Source organism: Calidris pugnax, unplaced genomic scaffold, assembly GCF_001431845.1.
Source record: "Calidris pugnax isolate Ruff unplaced genomic scaffold, ASM143184v1 scaffold20, whole genome shotgun sequence".
NCBI classification, from domain to species: Eukaryota; Metazoa; Chordata; class Aves; order Charadriiformes; family Scolopacidae; genus Calidris; species Calidris pugnax.
In genome coordinates, this window is record NW_015094510.1 from 15,957,022 (window position 1) to 15,980,149 (window position 23,128).

Here is a 23,128-nt window from a genome sequence, read left to right on the forward strand (position 1 = left end):
TTTCATTGTCACCCGAACAAAGGTGACAGCAAACACGTAAGCACGTGGAATGGGCTGTCCTCACCTCTGGATGCAGTTACTCAGTCCAGGTCCAAGCAGAGCCCCACGAAGCTGACACTGCTGCTAGAGGAGGGCTGCAGGCAGGTTACTGGGATGTCAGATCAGCGTCGCTTATGAGCTTCTGCCACCTAACAAGTTTGGGAAGAACTGAGCTCACTGGCAGAATCTGCTCCAATGCTGCAGAAAGGCAGTCTTACAGTTCTAGAAAAAAGCAAAACCAAGGAAACTCAGGTATGTTTCAAAACTGACTCAGGAGTCATTAATCTTTGTTTTAAGAAAGACATTATTTCCCATCCCTTTTGCTTTAAATGACAAGCAAACTGTATTCGTAAACTCTGTTTTGTCTGTGGCATGCAGTCACGTGCTTCCAGCTTCGTCCATCACTCCCAGTTGCTAATAAAAGCTTTTTAATGCTACTGATACTTCATAGGGAATAACACAGATTACACCAGCTTTACCTCTTCACTACACGTCCTCTGCATTTGCTTCCTAAGATACAGAAAATTGCCTTTCCAATCACGCTGACATAAAACACATTTATATTTGCGTGAATAATGCAAAACTCTGACTTCAACCGGTCTTAAATCCCATTTTAGTAGATTCCTTGTATTAGGTCAGCCTCGGCACTTCCCCGCTCTCTTTTCGGGAGCCAGGCCTCACCCTGAGTGACGAGCACGGTGGGTGTTGGCTGCCAAGTGCCAGAGACCCCGCTACAGCAGAGGGAATGAGCTCCAGCAGCTCGCTCAGAGCAAAGCGGCTGCTTTCCTCAGGGCGGCAGGGTAACACCACTGACTCCTTCCAAATAAAACCCTCATCGCGGTCAGATTCCTAATACTTGACATTTCAGTGGGCTTGCTTGTGACCACGAAGCATATGGCAACATTATCATCTCAAAACTCCAAGCATTTCCAACCGTATCCATGAAGCAGACATATACAATCCTGTCACCCAACCGTAAATATGATTATTTAACAACTCATCGTTTATGAGATTGCTATGCCATCTCCATATTGCTGATTAATGCTTACCACATAGTTTCAAAGCGTGCCAGCAAACACAGGAGGCTATTTAGGAGGTATTTAAGGGAGGAAAACTTTATAAGGAAATCACCTTTTAAAATGACTTCTAATTAGTACAATCATTATAGTGCTTGGCTCCATCTTCTCTGTATTTGGTATGTTCCTCATACAGAATTCATAGTGCCACAAGTGTTTCATAACATTCAGTAACATTCATAACATTCACTTGCACATATACTAATAATTCGGTAAAATGAAATTACTTCATCTGCAATCATCATGTCCTAATGCAGTATATTCCCACGAAAAGCTTGTGCTTTAATTTTAAAATAAACAATTACAGGAGAGAAATCTCTCTTTTTAAAATATAAAGTACTGTTCTTGTTGGGAGATTTGTCAGCACATTAGTAATGCTGAGCCACCCTGTTCCCAACAATGTTATTGTTAGTTGTCTCATTTCTCTCTGTAGAGTTCGGCAGTACTCATGGGCTAATCAGCGAACTTCAAACACAGGCACAGATGTAGGCATGCCTATGTAAACATTTAAAAGGTTTTATAAAAAGTACAAAGCAGATGCTGGACACCAAAATCTTCTGGAGGATCCCGGGTCTGACCAGAGCTCCAAAGCACGTAAACATAGCATTCCCACAGACAAGTTAAATTTCAACCTCTCCGCCTCTCAAACTGAAGAAATACTTCTAATAGTATCCCCAAGATTGGAAATGCTTTGACAATTATTTGAGCATATTGTTTATCTCTCCAGTTTAAAGCAGTGGTAAAAAAAGAAGTGACAAAAAAGCGATGACCAACCACTCTCCCCATGTTTTAAGAGTAGGTTAATGTTTGCCCCTCTAAAAAATCCCTTTACGTGGGATTTACGCAAACACTTGTAATGCTGCTAAAAATTTTAAGGGCAATGTAAACCGCTTTATTTTCACACCGAATCAAAAAAGGTGGTAGTAATTTAGCACTTCACAGGGTACAGCTGCCACCAGCAAAGGCACATGGCAGGGGCCAGCAGTGGAGTTCAGCAACTTATCCACAGACTGGATATTAAGAAAAATTTTTTCACTGAAAGGGTCATCAGACATTGGAATGGGCTGCCCAGGGAGGTGGTTGAGGCGCCATCCCTGGAGGTGTTCAAAAGACAGGTTGATGTAGTGCTGGGAGGTATGGTTTAGTGATGGTGATGCTTCTTGTTTGTTGTGCGGGTGTCTATTTTTGTCAGTTAGGTTGACGGTTGGACAAGATGATCTTTGAGGTCCCTTCCAACCTAGAAGATTCTGTGACCAAACACTTTAAGTGGTGGACTGGATCAAAGGCCTTAACAGCCCTCAGTAACTGGCTTTTATTCTCCCACCCATCCGCCTGCAGCCCCACAGAGCTCAACCAGCTGCCAGGACCCCTCCGGCCAAGACAACTCCCCACAGGGACCTAGCGACTGCTTGGGATCCATGCCAACTACAGGAGGCCCCACAAGCGTGGGTGGGCACAGCAGGTCGCCTCGCCTCACCTCACCTCACGCCACATCACAGAATCACAGAATCTTCTAGGTTGGAAGGGACCTTAAAGATCATCTTGCCCAACCGTCAACCTAACTGACAAAAATAGACACCCACACAACAAACAAGGAGCATCATCACTAAACCATACCTCCCAGCACTTCATCAACCCATCTTTTGAACACCTCCAGGGATGGTGCCTCAGCCACCTCCCTGGGCAGCCCATTCCAATGTCTGACAACCCTTTCAGTGAAAAAATTTTTCCTAATATCCAGCCTGAACCTCCCCTGGCGCAACTTGAGGCCATTTCCTCTTGTCCTGTCGCCTGTGACTTGAGAAAAGAGACTGACCCCCATCTCTCTATACCCTCCTTTCAGGTAGCTGTAGAGAGCAATAAGGTCTCCCCTCAGCCGCCTCTTCTCCAGGCTGAATAACCCCAGTTCCCTCAGCCTCTCCTCATAAGACTTATTCTCCAGACCCCTCACCATCTTTGTCGCCCTTCTCTGGACCCGCTCCAGCACCTCAATGTCTTTTTTATGGTAAGGGGTCCAAGGCACCATATCTCCCCACCACCTCAAGCCAGGCAGGCCCCACCGAAGCCCAAAACCACGGCTGGGGACATCCCCTCTGCCTCATCCTAATCCCCCCCCCCCTTCCCGGCTTCACCGCTCGCCCCGCCCCCAAGATGGCGGACGCACCTCCTGTCTCTCCGCTCTCTCCTCCCCCCCGCTCCCTCCGCAGCCACATGGCCCCTGCCCTTTCTCCCTCCAGCCCCGCCCCTTCGGCCCCCGCCGTGCCCAATAGCAACGAAGAAAGCCCCACCTCCTGCGCGCTGCCATTCGCTGGCGCCGCCCGGCCCCGCCTCGCGCGTGCATAAACCCGGAAGGGCCGGCGTCCAATCATCAGAGGATTTGCACCGCAGGGGCGGGGCTATCGGCTCTGCGCATGCGCCCTCTCTCCCCCCACCCAGCCCGGCGGCGAAAGGGGCGGTGTGGGCCTTAGCGCGCAGGTGCACTGCGGGGGTGGGGGGGTGGCCTCCCTGGCTGGGCGGCGCCCCCTGGCGGGCAGCGGCGCAGTGTGCACGGGCGCTGAGGGGGAGCGCGGCGCGGTGCTGCCCGCAGGGACCGTTAAGCCGGGGGGGCGGGCTCGGGGAGCGGTGGCGAGTGAGGAGAGAGGGAGGGCGACCGGCCGAAACTCGCTTTCCCCCCGGGAAGGGAGGCTGCACCCGGGAGCGCCGAGGCGGCGGTGAGTAACGCCGGGTGCGGCAGGCGGGGCTGTGTGGGGGTTGTTATCCGGCGCGGGGGGGGTCGGCCCGGCCCGGCGTCCTCCTGGGTCCCCACAGCCCTGAAGGAATGAACGGAGGGGGTTGGACGACACGCACCGGATGACCCCCGCTCCTCAGCGCGCCGGTTTGTCTTTGAGTCGGCGCTGTGCGTCTTTGATCCTTCTCTCTCCTTCATCCCCAGATCAGCTGAGGGACCTTGGGCCAAAGGAAGGCTGAAGGTGCTGGGGCCAGGCCACGAGTGGCCCAGGACGGCCCCCAGGAAGAGGTTCCCCTGCCACGGGTTGTCCCCTGCCACATGTCGGCCGTGGGCCCCCAGCCTGAGGGGCAGCACAGCTCCTGTCCCCAAGCCCCTCCAGGGACAGCAAGATCAACCCACCTGAGCTGGGCTTGATGCTGGTGGTACCCCAACGAGCGTAACAGCCCTCCCTGCAGCCGCCCCGGAAGATGGAAGAAAAGAAAAGTAAGCCTTAAATTAAAAAAAAAAAACCAAACAAACCACGTGTTTTGAGCTGTCATTAGGCAGGTCTTGTGAGAAGCTTTTCTAGAAATCAACACTCTTCACTCTAACCTGGTTTCCCAGTCAACCAAATGAAATTTCTGTGCCAGAATGAATGGAAATGTTTTTTCGGTTATAGCACAGAAAAGATTAACTACCTAACTTGTAAGTAAGGTGTCTTTTATGTTTGCTGTGTCATTAGTGATGGTAGAAATTTAGTATCTTCAGTACAGTCACAGAATGCTGCCTTACTTCTTAGTGTTGTCACAGTGGAGATATCTTGCTTTATCTTGCATCTGTTGAGCAACAGACTCAGTAATTTTTTTTACCTAAAAAAGCCTTCATTTTCTCCTAAATAAATTAGTTTAGTTGCAGTACTGCTGTACTGACAGCATTCATTAAAAAAAAAAAAAGAGAAATGGGAGCTAATAGGAAGTGGGGTTATGTATGGAATGTGTGGGTCATCTCATAACAGCTTCATTCTTGAGAGATAATAAAAAATGGCGTATGTAAAAAAAAAATTCTTCACACAGCTTGTTTCATTTGTGTGTTTTTCAGCTAGGTCTTGACAAGACGTGGGGTAACTATTTGAAAGTGGGATGACTATTTCCCTACAACGCTTTCTCACACAGTGCTCCTACTGATACCTGCTGTAGTATTTACTTGTTTAAATTTCGAAAAAACTAAGTAGCTACAACCATTTTAATTTCTCACCTGATCTCTTTCTTACTTGTCCATTCTGCACGTCTTGCGGCGCTGTGCGACTGCTTTGAAGTGGAGAACCTTTCCAGCTCCAAGGAGGAGAGGACTGAAGGTAGTGTAATGTGGGTTTAAGGAGGAAAAGGTAGTATATGTTTGTCACCGCTTCTGGTGTGAAAATGATAACCAGAAGACAGTAGTTTTGCCTTTTATGGTGTATGTGTAAGATGTTAGTCAGCAGCTCTGCAGGTCCTTGGTAGGAAACACATACCCAAGTATTTTTTCTGGTAGCTGGTATAAGTAGCCCTGGCCTTGGCTGCTTGTTTCTTGTTCTACCATCATTCCCCTGCAGCATGCTGAAAAGAGAGCTATATGGCCACAAGGATCCCATAGAGGGAAAAGAAAATCCCTGCAGAGGTAATGGCCTCAGCCAGGTTTAAAACTATTGCCATTGGATGCCAGTCCACACCCTGAGTCATCAGTTGGTGACATCATTTTGGATGCTGGCAATGTAGATGCATCCCGTATCCTGTTCATTCCCTGTCTCCTCCTGGCTGGGATTGACAGTAGCAGCACTAACAGTGGAGGAGAGATTAGTGACGTGGACATCTGTCTTTTTTGAAATTAAAATTAGACTATGAGCTTCATACGCCATCTTTTCTTCTCCATGCAAAACCAAGTTTTTGCTGTTAGAATTTCAGGGCCCTCCAGCATGAATGTTAGGGAAGTGTTTCCAAGGTGAGTGAGTGGTTTGAGCACTACACATAGTAGTATATGGTTTATTTCCTTTTGGCCCACACAAGATTATAACTTATGACCCAGAAATGAAGAACTGTGTTCTGTCAGCCGTACTCTGAAGTAATCTATCCACCAGTGCTATCCAGACTTAGTAAATGTATTGAAGTATTAGAAAATAGATAAGAAATAAGGACAGCAGTTTTAATCTGCAGTGATGAAACTCCTTACTAGAATTTCTGAATCTGTATTTTGAAACATAGATACTAAATATACTTACTTCTCCTGGTATTTTAAATTTGTGAAACTGTTATGCACATCAAAAGGGTGGCACAGGGCAGATGTTGTCTCTTGGAGCAGTAGTGTAGGTTTCCAGAAAGTGTTGTGGGCATTTTTTAATGGGACTTTGACCTCTTCACATATATTTTTTTTTATTTCTTTGAATATGTAAAGCTCATGAAATCTGGCACTAACTCTCAGCATCATCAGTTGTTTTACAGGATAAAGTACTTTCAACATTGCCTGTTGGTATTAAATATTATGCCCTTAGCTGCTGGCAACGTAACCAGCTGGGGTTGTCGTGACAAAAGATTGTTACTTCTTCACTGCTGTCATGATGCTTTTGAGAGCAACCATAGACCCTGTACTGCCATAGCATGACTTAGCTTCTGGTGTCTTGGGCAACAGAAGCCATTCTCTGCTAATTCAGAAATTAAGGAAGTACTTTTTACTAGACTTACAAGAACACAGCATTTCATGACTGCTGGGGAGATGTCACCCTATGATACTTGCCAACTGAGATTTGCTGTCTCTAGTATGGTGACACTGGACTCTGCCTCTAGAAATGGAGTAGGAAACCAGATTTACTTGTCCTTTTATGCTTAGTCATTGAAGAAGAGAAATGTTAACTGTGAGAGAGGGACGGTTCTCTTTTCTGGCATTGTCTGTTGATGCACTGAATAATATTCCCTTTTTAGAGTCCTTGCCAAAGATGCAGTGCTTATGTTCTAACAAGAGCTTTCAGGAATGGGCTTAGTACCTCAAGGATACATAGACTTGGAAGAAAGGAGGCTCTGAACCGCTAGCTTAAAACACTTTTTTTAAACAACATATTCTTTATAATCTTTTTAGGGGAGGAAGGAGGCGTTATATAAGGGGTGTATTAATTGTTGCAACTGATATCACTTGGTGAACAAGATTTATCAAACTGAAAAGATCTTGAACATTTTTTGCCTAGAAAACAGCGAAAGTGTTGATGGGACAGGATAGTCAGCTTGCATAACTAAGGGGGGTTACACCCATAACAAAAATTTCCAAATGTATTACATTCAGTTCATTCGGTTGAAAATGTTCTCCTGTGTTACTTCTATGAGTTTCACTTGTGACTAACTTGCTGGTGTGTGGAGAAAGGCTTCCACAGCACTCTTTGTAGACGTGCTTGAAAAGTTACTTGAAGGAACATCATGCATCATCAGAAGTAAGTTCAGTTGTCACTTGACTTCTGTTTCACTTTCATTATTAGGGTTAGGAATAGACTTCTGAAGGTTTAAGCCTGCAAAAGAAGACAGCAGTCCTGGCTAATTTTTCAGAAGTGCCTCCCAATGAAATGAGTGGGAGACTGAAAAGTCCACTAGGAGCTACTTGTGGTTTTAGGTTTTTAGACTTCTTGGGAGCTGTACAGACTTGTAAATGGAAATTTGCATTTCAGGTGACTTGAAGACATTTTGGATGCAATTGGGAGGTAGAAGAGTGGACATCATATTTGAGCAGGTGCAAAACGTGCTGCTGTTGCTGAAGCGAAAGATCAAGAATGGAACTGCCACAAACCAAGGTTTGAAATCCTTGTGACAGTTAAGCTGGACTGCAGGGGAGCTGTGGCCTGCTTTGTGTAGGGCTGTGAGATAACATGCCACAATTCAGATACTTCTGAATTTAAATTACTTAGTAGTTGGTGGCTTTAAGCACTTTTAAAAATATATATAACTTATTACAAAAAAAAAAACAATTTCAGGTGCATTTTGCCATTTTCTCATTTTGCCTATATACATTTTCAAACAATGTGTGGCTCTTAAGCACATGGAGCTGAAATGTTTATTCTTGCGAAGTAATGAAATAGCTGCGATGCCTTGTGTTTTGTTTATTGTCAGAAGCTTTAGCCTCTCAAGCTGATCTCAGTGAACTGAATGGTTTTGGGGTGGGATTATAAATATTATGTCAGAGACACCATTATTCTGTTTTGTAGATGTATCAATTAAGGACTGTGGTGCAAAAGGTTTCAGTAGTATCAGTCTTGCAGTGGTCTAGATTAGCATAGTGAGGAAACAAGTGTCTCTGGAGGATTTACACTCTGTTTTCCCTATTATTATTGCTTAAATTACATTTAGCATCTGTTTTGTTTTGGTTTTTTTTTTATAGAATGCTGGCAGGCTTGGACTCTGGTGAATGAAGCTAATTTAGGTGATCTCTTAACCTCAACAAATGGTATGTGCATCTCAATCGTATTTATTTGGTACGTGGATTTATTTTGTCTTGGTTTACTCACCAGGAGCTTATTTCCCTTTGTTGAAATCAATAAAATAGATCTGAGAAGCCTGTTAGCATTACAAGGGAAAAAACGTAATTATTGGTTTACCCAGTTACTGGACTCTGGACTCTCACCTGGGCTTTTGTGGTTTATGTGTATGTGGCTTGTACCAAGTGAAGAGAGTTTGAAGCCCTGATGAACCTGAGCTTGCTGCAAACAGAGTCATCGTGTGTATGGCTCTACTACCTCTAATACCCTGGCATCCTCTTATCTTAAATAATGAAAAGAAATCTGTGTATGTGTTTCATATGTGTGTTGCCTCCATGCACTTTGCAAGCCACATGGAAGATTTTAATGCACAAATCACCTGTTGGTCTGTGAAAGAGGGTAAATTGTCATGATGCATTTCTGCCTCAACCTAAGTTCCCTTTTTGAGAAAACGAAGGAGAAAGAGGGAAAGGAGGAGCAGGAAAGAAAGTATGAGAGTGTGTGTTGTGTGTCAGCTGGTCACTCACTTGCATACTTATATGAAAACACATGACTTTTGTTTAAGTAATAAAAAGCAGCTTTTTTTTTCAGTAGGGCACTTGCTAGCATGCTCTTTGTTAGCTGCAGTTCATAGCAATCCATTGTTTTTAATGTATTTTGGCAATTACCTCCTTAGTAGCTAAAGTAAGTTCGATTATAAATCGAAATGTGGATTGCTGAAGCTTTTCTTGCATTCATGTTTTTTCAGTAAGTGATGTGTTTGATGGAGATGACATACAGGAAACCCAACCCAAATTGCAGCGTCGTCTTACAGATGACAACACTGCAGACGCTGTAGAAAGGTCTCACAGGTCAGTGTATTTAATAGTTTATACCAGTTCCTTATCTGACATACTCTTAAGTGCATTTGAGAGATATTTTAATATCTCTCTTGTATTTCTAAATTCAACATTTTAAATCCATTTTTGAATCCTGCCAATTTTCAAAGTCAAAATATTTTTAACGTGACTTACATGGAAAACCTGAGGTTTTGAGTAGACTTATCTAATTTGCCATGTGAGAATGTTGCAGAATAAAACAGGACATTAGGTTGAGAATAAAGATTCATGAGTAATACCAGGATTATTGGGGTTAGGATTTAACAATTTTTGTGTTTAGTTCTCAGGCTTTCGCAAACTGCAGATTGTCAGACACATGACTTAGTCTCTCTGTATTTAGCCTCAGGTACTGATTTGGAAGATGGGGGTAATGGTATCATATTTTTATTTTTTTTAATGTCCATTATGTGTTCTGGTATGTAAGTTATTTCTGGGAAGAAGCTGTTGCCTTTGTTTTTTAATGCCTTCTGAAGATGTCTTCCTATGATGTTAGGACAGTGACACAGTATGAGCAGTGATTCAGTGAAACCCTTGGCCTTCTAGCAATGGTCTTTTTCTTTCCTGTATTAATAATATTGAACCACTAAATAAATGAGCATTTTACTCGTTGTTTAAGATGCTGCTCTTTTTTCTTTTTTTCTTTTTTTCTTTTTTTCTTTTTTTCTTTTTTTCTTTTTTTCTTTTTTTCTTTTAACCTTTTTTATTCCAAATAGCAAAAAGGAGAACGTAGGAAAAACAGGTTCAGAAGGTAAAGAAGCATCTGGTAAAATTGAAGATTTACCCTTAAACCTGCAGTATAAGAACCACAAGTGCTCTCGTGCGTGTCTTGCCAACAGAGCAGCGGGCTCCTTCAAGGGTGAAAACCCTCTTAAGATACCAATCCTGTTTCACTTCCAAAGACGCCACGCAAAAGCAGACTGCCTTTCCAAATCACTGGATGTGAGTTACAAAGCTCCTTGTGGTCGAAGTCTGAGAAGCTTTCAAGATGTGCAAAATTATTTGTTTGAAACACAGTGCAATTTCTTATTTGTTGATCACTTCTCCTTCAACACATACGTACTGTTGGGCAGGAACACTGTAAATCCCGAACCCCTCGTGTTTGATTTTGATATTAGCAATGGAGCTGAGACTGTGCCCATTTCCTTCTGTAATGATCTCGACCGCGCAAGATTACCTTATTTCAAATATCGGAGGGCGTCGTGGCCGCGTGCATATTATCTCAACAATTTCTCCAGCATGTTCGTTGATTCATGTGACTGCACAGATGGCTGCACTGATAGGTAGGTAGAAAAATCTAATCCCAGACAAGTGATGTGTGATACCTCAATAGTAGGGTGATGGTGTAAGTGTGAAGGTGCCCAGTAACAAATAATGAAGGACCAACGCTGCTGGAATATCTGTGGTAGTTATCTTGTGCCATGCTCTGCATTGACTGACACTGCTGTGTCTTTATCTTCTCCAGAACTTGGGTTCTCCTACCCATCCAGCCTCTGTTTTAGGGAAGGAAGCGATCAACAGGTGCATTAGTGTGTTCCTTTCCCTTTCTTCTCAAATTGACAGTGATTCTCCTCCAGATGAAGCTGGCAAGCTGATCTCTCAGCCTTGGGAACGGAGTAGGGAAGGGAGTCTTGTGCCAGCAGAGGAAGGCTCTTTTTCCTGGCGGGCAGGGAAGGATCCTGCATGACAGCTTCTGCTGCAGCTCCTGCTGTGGGATGGTGTCCTCAAGAGGGATCAGATCATTTGGAACTTAGCAGGTTATTGAGGGCAGAGGAAGAAACATCCTGTTCACAACCACTATATCCCATCTGTCTCAACAGAAACAATGAAACCCTGTGGTCACAGAACACATTTATGCTCTGAGCAGTTCAAATGGTGTTGCTCACTACTGTCTTTAGGAAAAGCCCAGTAACTCTGGGCTACGTGTTACTCTGTGGGAACCCGTCACAGTTAAAGTATGCGAGTTTAGTGATAATTTTGTCCAGTTTTTTGAAGGGTGTTTGTCTTTATCTCTACCTGTAGGTGTTATTTGGTGGTGACTCCATTGTGTATTATTGATAGCCAGGGCAATTGCATGTGCTGATGTGCAGTATAATTCCCCACGACCCAACAAAAGTTTGAAATCACAGCTTAGTGTAATGAAGCTTCAGTAGTTACTTAATTTCAGCTGAATGGTGGGGAACAGGGAGAACATATCATGCTGTGTCTTTGCACTGAACTTCCTCAACAGTTGAGATGTTTTTGATGTGTGTATTTGGGGTTCAGGATTTGATCCGTTGCTGTTCGCACAAACGCTGCGGGTCTTTGGAGATGCCATGACATAAGATGGTAAAGACCAGCATTATTGCTTGAGTTCTCCACTCCACAGTGTGAAATTCTTAACTTCCTGAGGGCTAGGGTGAGAGGAAGGTAATGAAGGAGTGACTAACAGACTGGAATGCTGTGCCAGAACAGGTGATTTTAATTAATTCATTCAAGACATTTGGCAGTGTCCTGTTTATAAGAAATTTCTGTTGTACTTGAGCTGTTTGCATGTCCTTTTTACAGAACTTGGTGGAAGAATGGGTTTGGGGTGGAGAGAACACAATTATTGTAAAGCACGCGTACCCAGGCAAGAGACAAAGAGAAGGGTAGGGTGCCTGAAACGGCCTTATGGAGTAAAAGTGATGGGGGAAAAATAGATATATACAAAACCGTGTGTGTGTGTGTATATAGTCAAGCACATTTTAAATTATCTGGACTTATGTTTGATTTACGCTGCCCCAAATACATTCTGAGATGTTCTACTGTTACCTTCTAGGTCAAAATGTGCATGCCTACAGCTGACTGCAAGAGGCTGTAGTAAAGCGTCTCTCTCTCCACGCAGTAAAACATGCCATGGATACAGTTACAAAAGACTGGAGGGACCTGTTCCTAGTGGGTAAGAAAGACAGAACTATTAACTGTTATTTTATTTTGCTCTTATTTTACTTCTGTAGTTCTAAGTCCTTGAGGACTAAAATAACCGCAGTTTCTGGATTACTGAAACCTACCATTTTTGTCACCAGATCAGGATGATAAAAAATAATTAATGTGACAAGTAATAGGAGCGGAAAAAACACTTTTGTACTGCAGATACTACAATTTTCACAGCTTAATTCAAGGTCCAAGAAGATTGTGAACAGTAATGTAGTATTGGATGGGCTGGGAGCTCAGATTGGGCCACGTGCTGGTTCATTCAGGCATGCCCAAGGGAGAAGGGAAAGAAACCTGCCACGAAGGAAGGAGGTCTATCACAGGACCATCACAGCATGTACCAGCCAAAGAAGCGGGAGGCAGTAGCCACCCTTGTGTCTTGTTCACCCATTTGACCAGGGTCCTAAGGAAATATCAGCCAGTTGCTGTTGCTAGTCTTGGTTACGTGTAACTCTTCTGAGAGCATAGAATGAGGTGCTTCATGGGGGTTGCTGCTTCTGTGTGATTTACTTCAATAAAATAAAAACGTAGCATTTATTTTTCTTGTCTGCTTATACCAAAATCTGGCTGACAGACTCTTAAAATTGATGAATCGGCAATCAAGAGAGTCCTTAGCGTTAAGCACTGCTGCACAATCAGTTTTAGCCAGAGACTTTATCTTTTCAGTCAAGTGCCTTATTAGTGTTCAGGAGGGAAATTAATAATAGCAACTTTGTTTTGGTAATGCATTCTTTTATATTGTGTTTTGTTTTGCTTCCTCTTGACAGAATTTATGAGTGTAGTGTGTTGTGCAGGTGTGACAAGATGATGTGTCAGAACAGAGTTGTACAGCATGGCATTCAAGTCAGGTTGCAAGTGTTCAACACGGAGAAGAAAGGCTGGGCCGTGCGCTGCCTGGATGATATCGACAAGGGGACGTTTGTTTGTACTTACTCAGGTAACAGAAGGTGACCTGTGGGACATGCATAGCATAATTCTCCCTCTCCTGTGGACTGTACCCTGGAATTTTTTTGAGAGCCGAACAGGGAAATAGGGGGTTGGAAGAAAAGTGAGTCAACATAATCTTAACTTGCAAGATGATTGAACAGACAGAAGAACCATGAAGAAGTCTGCAATGTAGTGGTGCCAGACAACAATCAAAGCATTCTGGAGCAAAGCTTACCTCAGACTGTTTATTTTTCCCTCACAGGCCCGTTCATACTGTGGCAGGGCTATGTTTTCCTTGAACATACATGCATTCATGTTTTGCTTTTCCAAATAATGTTCTTGCATTATTTTTTTTTAATGTAAGTTAATAGTGAGTGTGATCCATCTTGGCAAACAAACAATTAAAAAAAAACAAACAACTTTTCTTTTTTTTTTTTTTTCCAGGCAGGTTAATGAGCAGAGATGAAGTTCAAGTATTGGGGGATGCTGGTCAAGGGAAGAGTGCTGTGAACAATACAGCGAGTGGCTTTTTTTCCAAAAAGAGAAAACTTGACACTGATTGTTCAGACTCTGGGGCTGAACTACTGCAAACTGGCAAAAATTACATTCTTGAGAAACAGGAATCTTTGTCTCAGACTGTGGATAATGAGAATAAATCAACCCTGTAAGTTTACCAAAACAAATGTAAGCATAACAAAACTAAAACTCTGCTATCCCTCTAGTGGGACAGAACTTTTCTTCTATAACTTACTTCCTGTGTGTGTCACTTGGCATTTTCTAGAAATCTAGTTTATGTCCTGGGTGTACTTGATCTCTTCAGGGCATTCACCATTATGCTAACTTGAAATACCTTTATCTCAAGTATCTTTTATTAATTATTTGATGACACTGAAGGTTTTGATAACAAGTTAGCTACTAACTGTCCTGTCCTTTACTCTCAGTCTCTAAACCTAGTGTTCTTTGTAACCTTTCCTGCTAGGAGTCTTTACCTTTCCTGTTAAGAGACTGGCAACACATCGCTTTTGCAGTGAATTATGCAAAAATTCTGGTCCTGTTTTCATTTTACAGTCAGGATCTCATAGCCTATCAGGATTCCTAAAATAAAATTACTGCAAAATAAGCACGTGGCTTTATCAACAACATGCTGTAGTCTTTTCAGAAGGAAGTCAGGAGCTTTTTTTCCTAAACTATCCCTTTCTCTGCCACACTGCTTTGTAAACACTTTCTACTGCTCATAAATGATTGCCAATTCTTGCTCATTGCAGAGTAGAAGATTATTGTGGATCTTTGAGAAGAACCATGAAATTGCAAATGGAAACTCTTTAAAATATCTGCCAGTGTGTTCTCACTTGCATTTCATTATCTTGGAAACCTAATGAATTATTCATTTTCTAAATTACATAATTATTGGCAATCAACTGGATTTTACTTCTGCTAAGTGCTTTGACTAAAAATTGCAGGGAATCACAGACTGAAAGTTGCATTTACTGTACTTCTTCCTTAAATCTCATGCATTTCCTTTCCCAAGAATAAAAATGTTTCACATAAGCTGTGTAAAAAAACCAAAAAACAAAAAAACAAAAAAAAAAAAACTCAGACAAAAAGACTTTTTTATCCTGGCTTTTAAGAAATGACAATCCAACTTATCTGAGGGGACATCAGTGTGCTAAACCTGACATGTCGTTGACGCAAACAGATTGCCTTTATAAGAACAATGAAATCATGTCATAATGTCATAAGTTCTTGTGACTACTGCATTTTCTGAATTTACAAAGGGGTTTAAATCATAAGAAAGCCTTGAAGAGTAGTATTTGTTGCCATTATCAGTAATGCTATGGTGGATTTTGTGGCAAGAAAATACATATAAAGGTTGTAACTTTTCTTGAATAAGAGCTGTTACTTATTGCTAGACATTGCATAGATACTAAGATTAATTTTGAAACTGGTGTTTTCTACTGCGCAGTGAAATTAATCCAAATGAATGCAGTTTTTGATGTTGTATATGCCAGATATTGCTTCCTATCCTTCCTCAATCTTCTGATGTGAAGGACGTGAGGTTCTTTTGTGGGAAAGTATTATCTGTATCTGCTGTATGTTGACTGTCTCCCCCTCTATCTCCCTCTCTATCCTTTGTCCCTGCAATATCCTTTCCTGTTTGAAAGCTACACTGCCAAAAATGTTGAAAGTGGTAGCAGAAAAAAGGCAACTCTGTAGGTGCTCTATTTTGAGATGATGTAGTATAATAACTGTAAAACAAAAGATAATTTGGTTCCCAGCAGGAGAACTGGGAAAGTGTCTGAAAGCAGATGCTGATCTCTCAAAAAGTTATGAACAACTGGGGTTTTTTTCCAAATATTATTGAGAATCTAACCTAGGGCCTCAATTCTTAAAAGGCAAAATAGTTACAGAACCTGGGGTGAGGCCAGATTGGAGGCTCTGGTGTACTATGTTCTTTATGAACTAGAGACGGTTAAAGTGTGTGTTGTGAGAGTTATTTAAGGGTCTTTTTGTCTTTTATAATTTCCTTTTGACCTTTCGGTACAGAGTTCATCCAAAGAATTCAAGTATTGCAACCACAAGAAGACCTGAAACTAGAATAGCTGTTTTTCAGAATGACCAGCTAAAAATGGTAATAGTAATAGATTCATTTTTTCACTGTGCTGAATATATATATCTGTGTTAATTTTGACCTTTTCATCTTCTACTTTTAAGCAGTGCTAATGATCTTTCTTCATGAGATTGTCACACTGTGAGCTAAGCTGGTGTGCTGGAAGCTATACCCCATCTCTTCTCCATTATCAGTCCTTCAAGATGTTCCCTGAGACCAGCACTACCTACTCTCACAGCTTTCCCTTCTCCACCCTTCACTTACACTCCAGCCTTGAGAGTCTTAAGAAATCATTCTCCCCTCTCACTCCCAGTTGTAACTAACTGCAAGGTTAGGGGATCATTGTGATAATGTTTTTGTGGTGTGTCCCCAAAGAATGACATAGCAGGGAGAGAAAAGAAGAAGATCTCAGGAGCTGGGTGCAGTTTTCTCATGCAGTGGCACAATTGGGAGAATTTAATCTCATCTGGGTGTGAAGTGTTGCCTGCAAATGCATGCAAAGGAGGGAAACTGGGGTAAACTTACTCTGTAGGTTTCACTGCACTTAAGAAATGCACATGGGATTTTCATGCCAACATTTGGCAGTGCTGTCCATTCTGAAGCTCCCATAACTAATCACCTTTTTATTGTGGGAGAGGAGAAATCTTGCCACTTCTGTTCATTTTCTTGAAACAATCTAAAAAGCATGTTTGGGTTTTGGTTCAGCAACAACAACAAATGTGTTTAAATTCTGATGAAATTGTTGGGACTTAAGCACTTGACATTTTTGTTGAGTGGGAAGATTCTTCCAGGTTATTCTGAAGCATAATTGGAAATTAAGATAAATGTTGCATTGCAGTAAATGTGTGAACTTTTGAAACTCAGCCATAGCTATGCATTACAGTAGGTTCGAAACTTCACCCCTTGAGTCCTAAAAGCCACTTGCTGTCCTGTGTTGACCCAGAGTTGCATACAGCAACAATACATTACAGCCTTTTCATTATCTTTTATTCTGTTTAAAGGAAATTGATACACTGGTGCACAGTGCCAGCTCAGATGAAGATAATAGTTCTCAGATTCATCAGTCAAGCAAAACAAAACTAACCAGTGGAAGAAAGGAAGGAAAAGAAAGTAGGTTTGCAGAGCTATAACTACTGCACTCTTAGTACACTTGTGCCCCATCAGGTGATAGATTTAAAATGTAGAAGGTGATCTTTGCACGTGGAGTTCTTGGAGTAGAATGGTGTTGCCTGCCTAAAGTTTAAGCTGTGTCTAAGAGAGCTCAGCGGTACAGAAATGATAACTGCCTTGCATAATACAGGGCATTAATTGGTACAGGGCAGTCTTTTGCGTGCAAAGTTGATCTTGGGACACGTTGAAGAGACCTGTCAGCAGCTTCTCAAATATAGTGGGAAAGTCAGACTTGCAAATCTTACCGTGTCACAACCAATACATGTTCCAGTCAACAAAACAAGATATAATGTGGGGGTGGGAGGACCTCAAGCTGGAGAGGCAGAGTGAAACTGACTGCTATTTGCACGTGCATCTTGTTTCTGTCTTAATTACGGTGTGTGATTCTCTTGGGAAATTAGGGTGGAGAATGATGAAAAAATGCTATGTGGAAGAAATCGATTTGGAGTGGGATTTGAGAAAAAGGGAGAGACTTGACAGGAGACTTGAACAAGTTCTTTAGGCGTTGCAGCGGCAAACAGTCATTTATGGGAGGATTGTTGAGAGGCATGGAAAAGGACAGTTGTGTTACAGATTGTAAATAACAAGGAAGCTGTGTACATTTTGGAGAACGAAGGGTGGGTGGATAAGAGTTCAGGGCCAAACAAGGAAAAGGCTTTGGCCTTAAACTGGTGTTGAAAAATGTGTTCTGGTGTAACTGGTGTCATGTGTCCGTTGACAGAACCCACTCAGCAGCAGAAGGAAGAACATCCAATGGAAATTGGACAGACTGAGTCTGCTGACATGGACAGTGCAGAATGCAAAAGAAAGCATCTGTCTCTGCAGGGTGCTGACTGTGGCAAGTCAGGTGTGCTGCGTGACACGTGTGTTGTGGGACCATCCAAAAACACAGCACTAAAAGCCAACTGCAAAGAGGAGAATCACAGGCCGTCAAAACAAGACGCGTTTTGTGTGGAGGCTGATGGTGACAGGACGCTTCTGAAGAATGCTAACGAAGACAGTATTTATGTACTGGATGCCACAAAAGAAGGAAACGTGGGTCGTTTTCTGAACGTAAGTAAAAAGTTACATGTGTTCTCTTAGTTGTCTTACCTTAAATAAATAAATGATGTGTTTGCATAAACTAAAAAGCTTTTGCACATAAACCATATATGCAGTAGGTGCATGACAGGCTGTGTGGTGCTCCCTGCACACTGAAGTGACGAACAGCAAGTTGGGTCACACCGGCTGTTAGTGCCTCCATAAGATGATGCATACTGCATACTAGCTATAGTTTTTAGCACCATTACGAGTGAAATATTCCCCAGTAATGAATGATGTCTTTCTCCTGAATTTTTGAACGGCCTGTTTTGGGGGTCCAGAGAGCAAATGGCACATTTGGTTGAACCACAAGCCTTCTCCCAGCCTCGCTTTTTGTTTCCCAACCACTGTAAATTCTAGCATGTGCTGATATAGGATAAGTGTTGTGATATTGTAGAAAATTTCTGTAGTGTAATGTATCTGCTAAATAAGTCTCTCAATTTTGACTTGCCAAGAAATAGTGAATTACTAAGTACCTCCAACTAAGGCGAATGTTTCATGGATGTGTCTGCATGTACTCTGCAAGTAATTTATTTCTCTTCATTGGCATGAATATGTGTCTTACAGCAAAATCCCTGGAGAAGGGAAGGAAGAAACTACCTTTGCTAGTGACACATATCTGGCACAAAATACGGTCTTCAGCCAATGATGAGGTGTTGCACTGTTTCTAATTCAAATATTTCTGTTTTACAGCACAGCTGCTGCCCAAATCTCTTTGCACAGAGCGTGTTTGTAGAGACTCACAACAGAAGTTTCCCATGGGTGGCGTTCTTCACAAACAGGTGAGTTTTTTGGAAGTTTAATGCTGTTCATTCAAGGTACTAGGGGAAAAGGCAATGCTTAGTTATTAGGAAATAATTATGCTAAGTGACATCAGATGCTTCGATCATGAAACCATAAAACTGCATTCTTACTGTGCACTAAATACAGATGTTGATCATCACTAATGAGTTTTTCTTTGGTTTTGCACTGAAATGTGAAGTGGGGAATCTTAATGCATCTATTTCAGTGATGACCTTCAGTGTAAAAACAGGTTTAACTCAGCATGGCCGTTTTGAAAGCCAATGTTGTGTCTCAAGAAATGACCAGCAGATCTGAGTTCCATCCATAGGGTAGTGTTGGAGTTTACAGGGTCTTAAGGCTGGAGATGCTCTGTGGGGCAAACAGGCTGGCTCCAGATCTTCTCATAGCTACCAAGAGAAGCAGGACTTCGTGCAGCCCAGCCCGTCCTGACAAGGTAGCACTAGGATACTCAGAGATAAAAGTGATCGTGCCTTTGTAATCGACACTGATGAGACCTCACCTCGAGTACTGTGTCCAGTTCTGGGCCCCTCACTACAAGCAGGACATTGGGCTGCTGGAGTGTGTCCAGGGGAGAGCCACCAAGCTGGTGAGGGGTCTAGAGAACAAGTCATATGAGGAGAGGCTGAGGGAACTGGGCATGTTTAGTTTGGAGAAGAGGAGGCTGAGGGGAGACCTCGACCTCTACAACTACCTGAAAGGAGGTTGTAGAGAGGTGGGTGTTGGCCTCTTCTCCCAAGGGAATAATGACAGGACCAGAGGAAATGGTCTAAAGTTGTGGCAAGGGAGGTTTAGATTAGATATTAGGAAGAATTGCTTTACTGAGAGGGTGGTCAGGCACTGGAACAGCCTGCCCAGGGAGGTGGTGGAGTCACCATCCCTGGAGGTATTTAAGAAACATGTGATGTGGCGCTTCAGGGCATGCTCTAGTGGCCGAGATTGTAGGGATATTTTGTGTGTGTATGGTTGGACTTGGTGATCTCAGAACTCTTTTCCAACCATGAAGATTCTGTGAAAACTTCCTCTGAAAGCAGAAGATGTGAGTCTTCCCTTAGGGAATGACAGAAAATGAGGTACAGAGAGCTGGTGCCAGTGAGACATGAGAAGGCGGCAACTAAACCCAACAGGGGAAAGATTAATTGTATGAATGAAGCTAAGCTGATGCATGTGACAGTGGGAGTACTGAATGAGAACTTACAATAGAGGAGAGGATTAATTCCAGACAAATGGACCCCAGGGAACACTGATCCTCTGTGGAGCCTTGCAACCCTGGTCCATACTGACACAGGTGCGGTGGATTGTGCTGTGAGGAGGGCTTCCAGGAACTGTTAAGACAATGTTTTGAAATATGTCAGAAAAAAAGGTTTTGTTTTAGCTGGAGCCTTTCTTGCTTGGGTAGTCAGTAAAGAAGTGTGTAGTGGGACTGAGGCCAGGGAAGGAGGTACTAGTTGTCCACAGAAGACTCTTAGTGAAGAAGATTGTTGAAGGAATGTTCCCTTGGCTGGACCTCTTGCTTTCCAGTAATGACCCTTTAACAACTTCTCTATATGAAGGACTTCTAGATGAAGAGTCTGGATCATCAAGCTTAATTGTGTACCTTCCATTAACTTGCCCAGTCACCTTTTTATTTGTTTTGTATTTTTGGCCTCCAGAACATCCTGAGGTGGCAAGTCCCTGGTTGCAATTATGTCCTCATTTAGTTTGTTCTCACCCTGCTACCAAGTAATTCAGTGGATATCCCTTATATTGTATCCAGTAAGAAATATCAGAGAATTACTCTCTTCTTTGTAATACTCACATGTTACTGTGTGTTCCCTCAGTTGTCCCTCAGCATCTTAGTCTCAGGTATTTAATTTGGCGTTCATTTTGGGCAATGAATTTCCTACCTTAGAAATTTCTTTGATGTACTGTCAGAGCAGCTGGTTCATGAGGAGCATGTGTTTAATTCTTTGTGCACATGAATAGTGTAATTGCATTAAAATGTAGCTTGTCAGACCAAAGATTATAGTCTTCATCACCAGTATATCTAGAGATCTGTTCAAACCTCAATGATGCACTGTACATAGTAAAAATAACAAAACTGTGTTCTCATTTAGATGTAGTCACTTATGTGACTCTTTTTTTGTTTGATTTTTGTTTCTCAGAACTAGATTCACAGTTTGAGCAGGTTGTTTAGACTCTCACCCTATGGCACTGCTTGATAAGTTCTTTTCTCCTAGATGTAGGTATTTGCACTCTCCATAGCTCTGGTAGGCAAGCAACATCTGTGTGCCAGAGACTCCTTATATCTCCTGGTTCTCTCCCAACAAGCTGCTTGTGCAATGCTCCCTAGCCCCTAATATCTTGGGGTTTGCATGCGAGTTGTTAGTGACAAATTGTAAGCACAATACTGCTTCACTTAGTTCAAAACAAATTGACCGAGTGTTTTATTTCTTAGGCACGTGAAAGCTGGAGCCGAACTCACGTGGGATTATGGTTACGAAGCTGGAAGCATGCCAGAGACAGAGATTTCCTGTCAGTGTGGAGTTCAGAAGTGCAGGAAAAAAACCTTATAGGCAAAGCTTTCCTACTCTCAACACAGCATGTACCTGGAGATTTATATGCTGGAAGGGACTTCTGCACAGTGAACAGTACACTTCAGTCAGTGGTGCTAATTCTGTTCAACTAAAATGCCTTTCACCTGTTTGTTTTTTAAATTTACATTTAAATGTCACTTTTTTAGTTTACAAAATTAGAACTGTTTGCCATAAGAACAGGCATCAAACTTCTAGATATTTTCTGTGCTCCTAGTCTTCCCCCCTGCCCCCTTTTTCATTCGCAAGCAAAGTTCACCGTGCCCTGGAAGAACTCCTGCTTCTGTGCCATCCGCAGCAGAGACGTGATTGATGAAAAGCAGCAATTATTTGATGTTTTCTGTGCCCTTCCATGATGCTGAGTCATCAGAACTTGGTTTTCTGAAACTCGTGATGAATGCAAGTCTGCCTGTTTGGGAGCTAAGAATTAATAAAATATACCTAAGCCCAATGGATCCAGTGGGACAGATAATCTTGGGCAGAGATGAGATTAATCAGAACGGTTTTGCGGAGCTGTGCTCGTGCTACAAAGTGGGCTGGGCAAGTCCTGCTGCTGCAGGAGAGAAATGACTGGTTTTTGCTGGGTTGCATCCCTCTCCATGTTTGTGACGCACAAGAAAAATCCTTGAGAAATCCAGTGTGCCTCATTTCAGTGTCATACTGTGTAGCGTGGGACAGGTGGGCCACAGAAGTCCTTGCCATGTGGTTTGTTGGTAAGGGAGAAATGAGCTACATGAAGTGACACTGAGCACAGATGCAGGAGGTGGCTCTGAAATAGAGCAAGGAATGGGTGTGCAGGTGAATGTGTTGGAGCCTTGTGCAAAGAAGGGTGATTTAGGGTCACGGATGGGCGATTTAGACCACATGGAGAACCACCACCAAAGGTATCAGCAAAAATGGGTTTATTGAAGTAAGATGTTGTCAAAATGAGACTTAACAAAGTTCAATGGCAAGGTTCGCTCTATTACTTACTGCAGAGTATATAATAATGATTTAAACTTACCAATACAAAATCTTAGTGCGCTGTAATACAAGGCTATGTGCGACATCAGTCACTTACCAAGGGTCTGCAGTTGGTAAGGTGCCTCTCAGCCTTGAGGAGTAACTTTGAGAGGTGTCCCAGCTCAAGGGGAGATCACCGCTGTGCAGCCACACTGCCTACCAGGAAGAGCTCAAAGGCAGCTTACTCAGGCTGTCATATTTATGGAATTAAGTGGTTGGCATATCACCAAATTACCTGTGCTGTAAAAGCACATGCTGTACCCTCAACCTCCTTTGTTCCTTGATAAGTAAGTCTTGGCAGAACCGCCTGCTATTCATGTGTTAATCTCATGGGTGGTGTTCCAGTTTGCAAGCCCATATGCATCAGTGCTCACCATGTCAGCCTGTTCCTGTGAGGGTTTTCAGGGACAGGTTGGAACTAGAGAGGGTTTTGGCCCAGTTATAGCCTAGGCCTTTGCTTCCATTGGAGACCAAACCACACTACCACTAGTTTGGTCAAGCGGTTGAGTGCATCCATCACAGGTGGATTTAAAGCTGGTCCTGCAGCTCGCCTTACCTTCACTTTCTGAATTTGTGGGAGGTCCCGCATGGCAGATCATGCAGAATTGTTTGTTGGTATTTGCTCGGCCATTAGCAGACTTGGTTATTGGATTTTCTGTTTTACAGAGCAGGGGGAAGTGCTATTTGCAAGAGTTAGTGATGATTTAGGTAATTGTATAAGGCAATGAAATATGCCTGTGAGAGGCTGCCGTGGCCGTGGAGAGACATTTCAAGCCTACAGCTGTACTGCAAAATTTTCAAAAGAGGAGCAGGAACCAGCTCTCAGCCC

General features: G+C 42.8%; 2 protein-coding genes across 4 annotated transcripts in view; one reads left to right on the top strand and one right to left on the bottom strand.

Annotated features, from left to right (window-relative positions):
- The window catches only part of CAB39L (calcium binding protein 39 like), a 62,972-nt gene extending 62,753 nt beyond the window's left edge, over positions 1 to 219 (bottom strand). Inside the window, exon 1 of the mRNA XM_014966107.1 lies at positions 65 to 219. The gene's annotated coding sequence lies outside the window, so the exon portion shown is untranslated. The remainder of the gene's footprint in view (positions 1 to 64) is intronic.
- Positions 220 to 3,672: 3,453 nt separating this feature from the next.
- SETDB2 (SET domain, bifurcated 2) lies at positions 3,673 to 21,930 on the top strand. 3 transcript variants are annotated; one of them, XM_014965944.1, is made up of 15 exons: positions 3,673 to 3,826; positions 4,048 to 4,326; positions 5,138 to 5,176; positions 7,505 to 7,627; positions 8,212 to 8,277; positions 9,057 to 9,159; positions 9,900 to 10,466; positions 11,984 to 12,103; positions 12,906 to 13,075; positions 13,510 to 13,729; positions 15,610 to 15,694; positions 16,675 to 16,783; positions 17,565 to 17,896; positions 18,617 to 18,705; positions 21,162 to 21,930. In XM_014965944.1, the coding sequence occupies exons 2-15, from the start codon at positions 4,311 to 4,313 to the stop codon at positions 21,277 to 21,279; spliced, it is 2,157 nt and encodes a 718-aa protein (XP_014821430.1). In that variant the 5' UTR covers positions 3,673 to 3,826; positions 4,048 to 4,310; the 3' UTR covers positions 21,280 to 21,930. The 3 variants fall into 3 exon arrangements, with proteins under 3 accessions (XP_014821430.1, XP_014821431.1, XP_014821432.1); XM_014965945.1 differs by having other exon boundaries at positions 12,933 to 13,075; XM_014965946.1 differs by lacking the exon at positions 16,675 to 16,783 and having other exon boundaries at positions 17,669 to 17,896.
- The last annotated feature ends 1,198 nt before the right edge of the window (positions 21,931 to 23,128 follow it).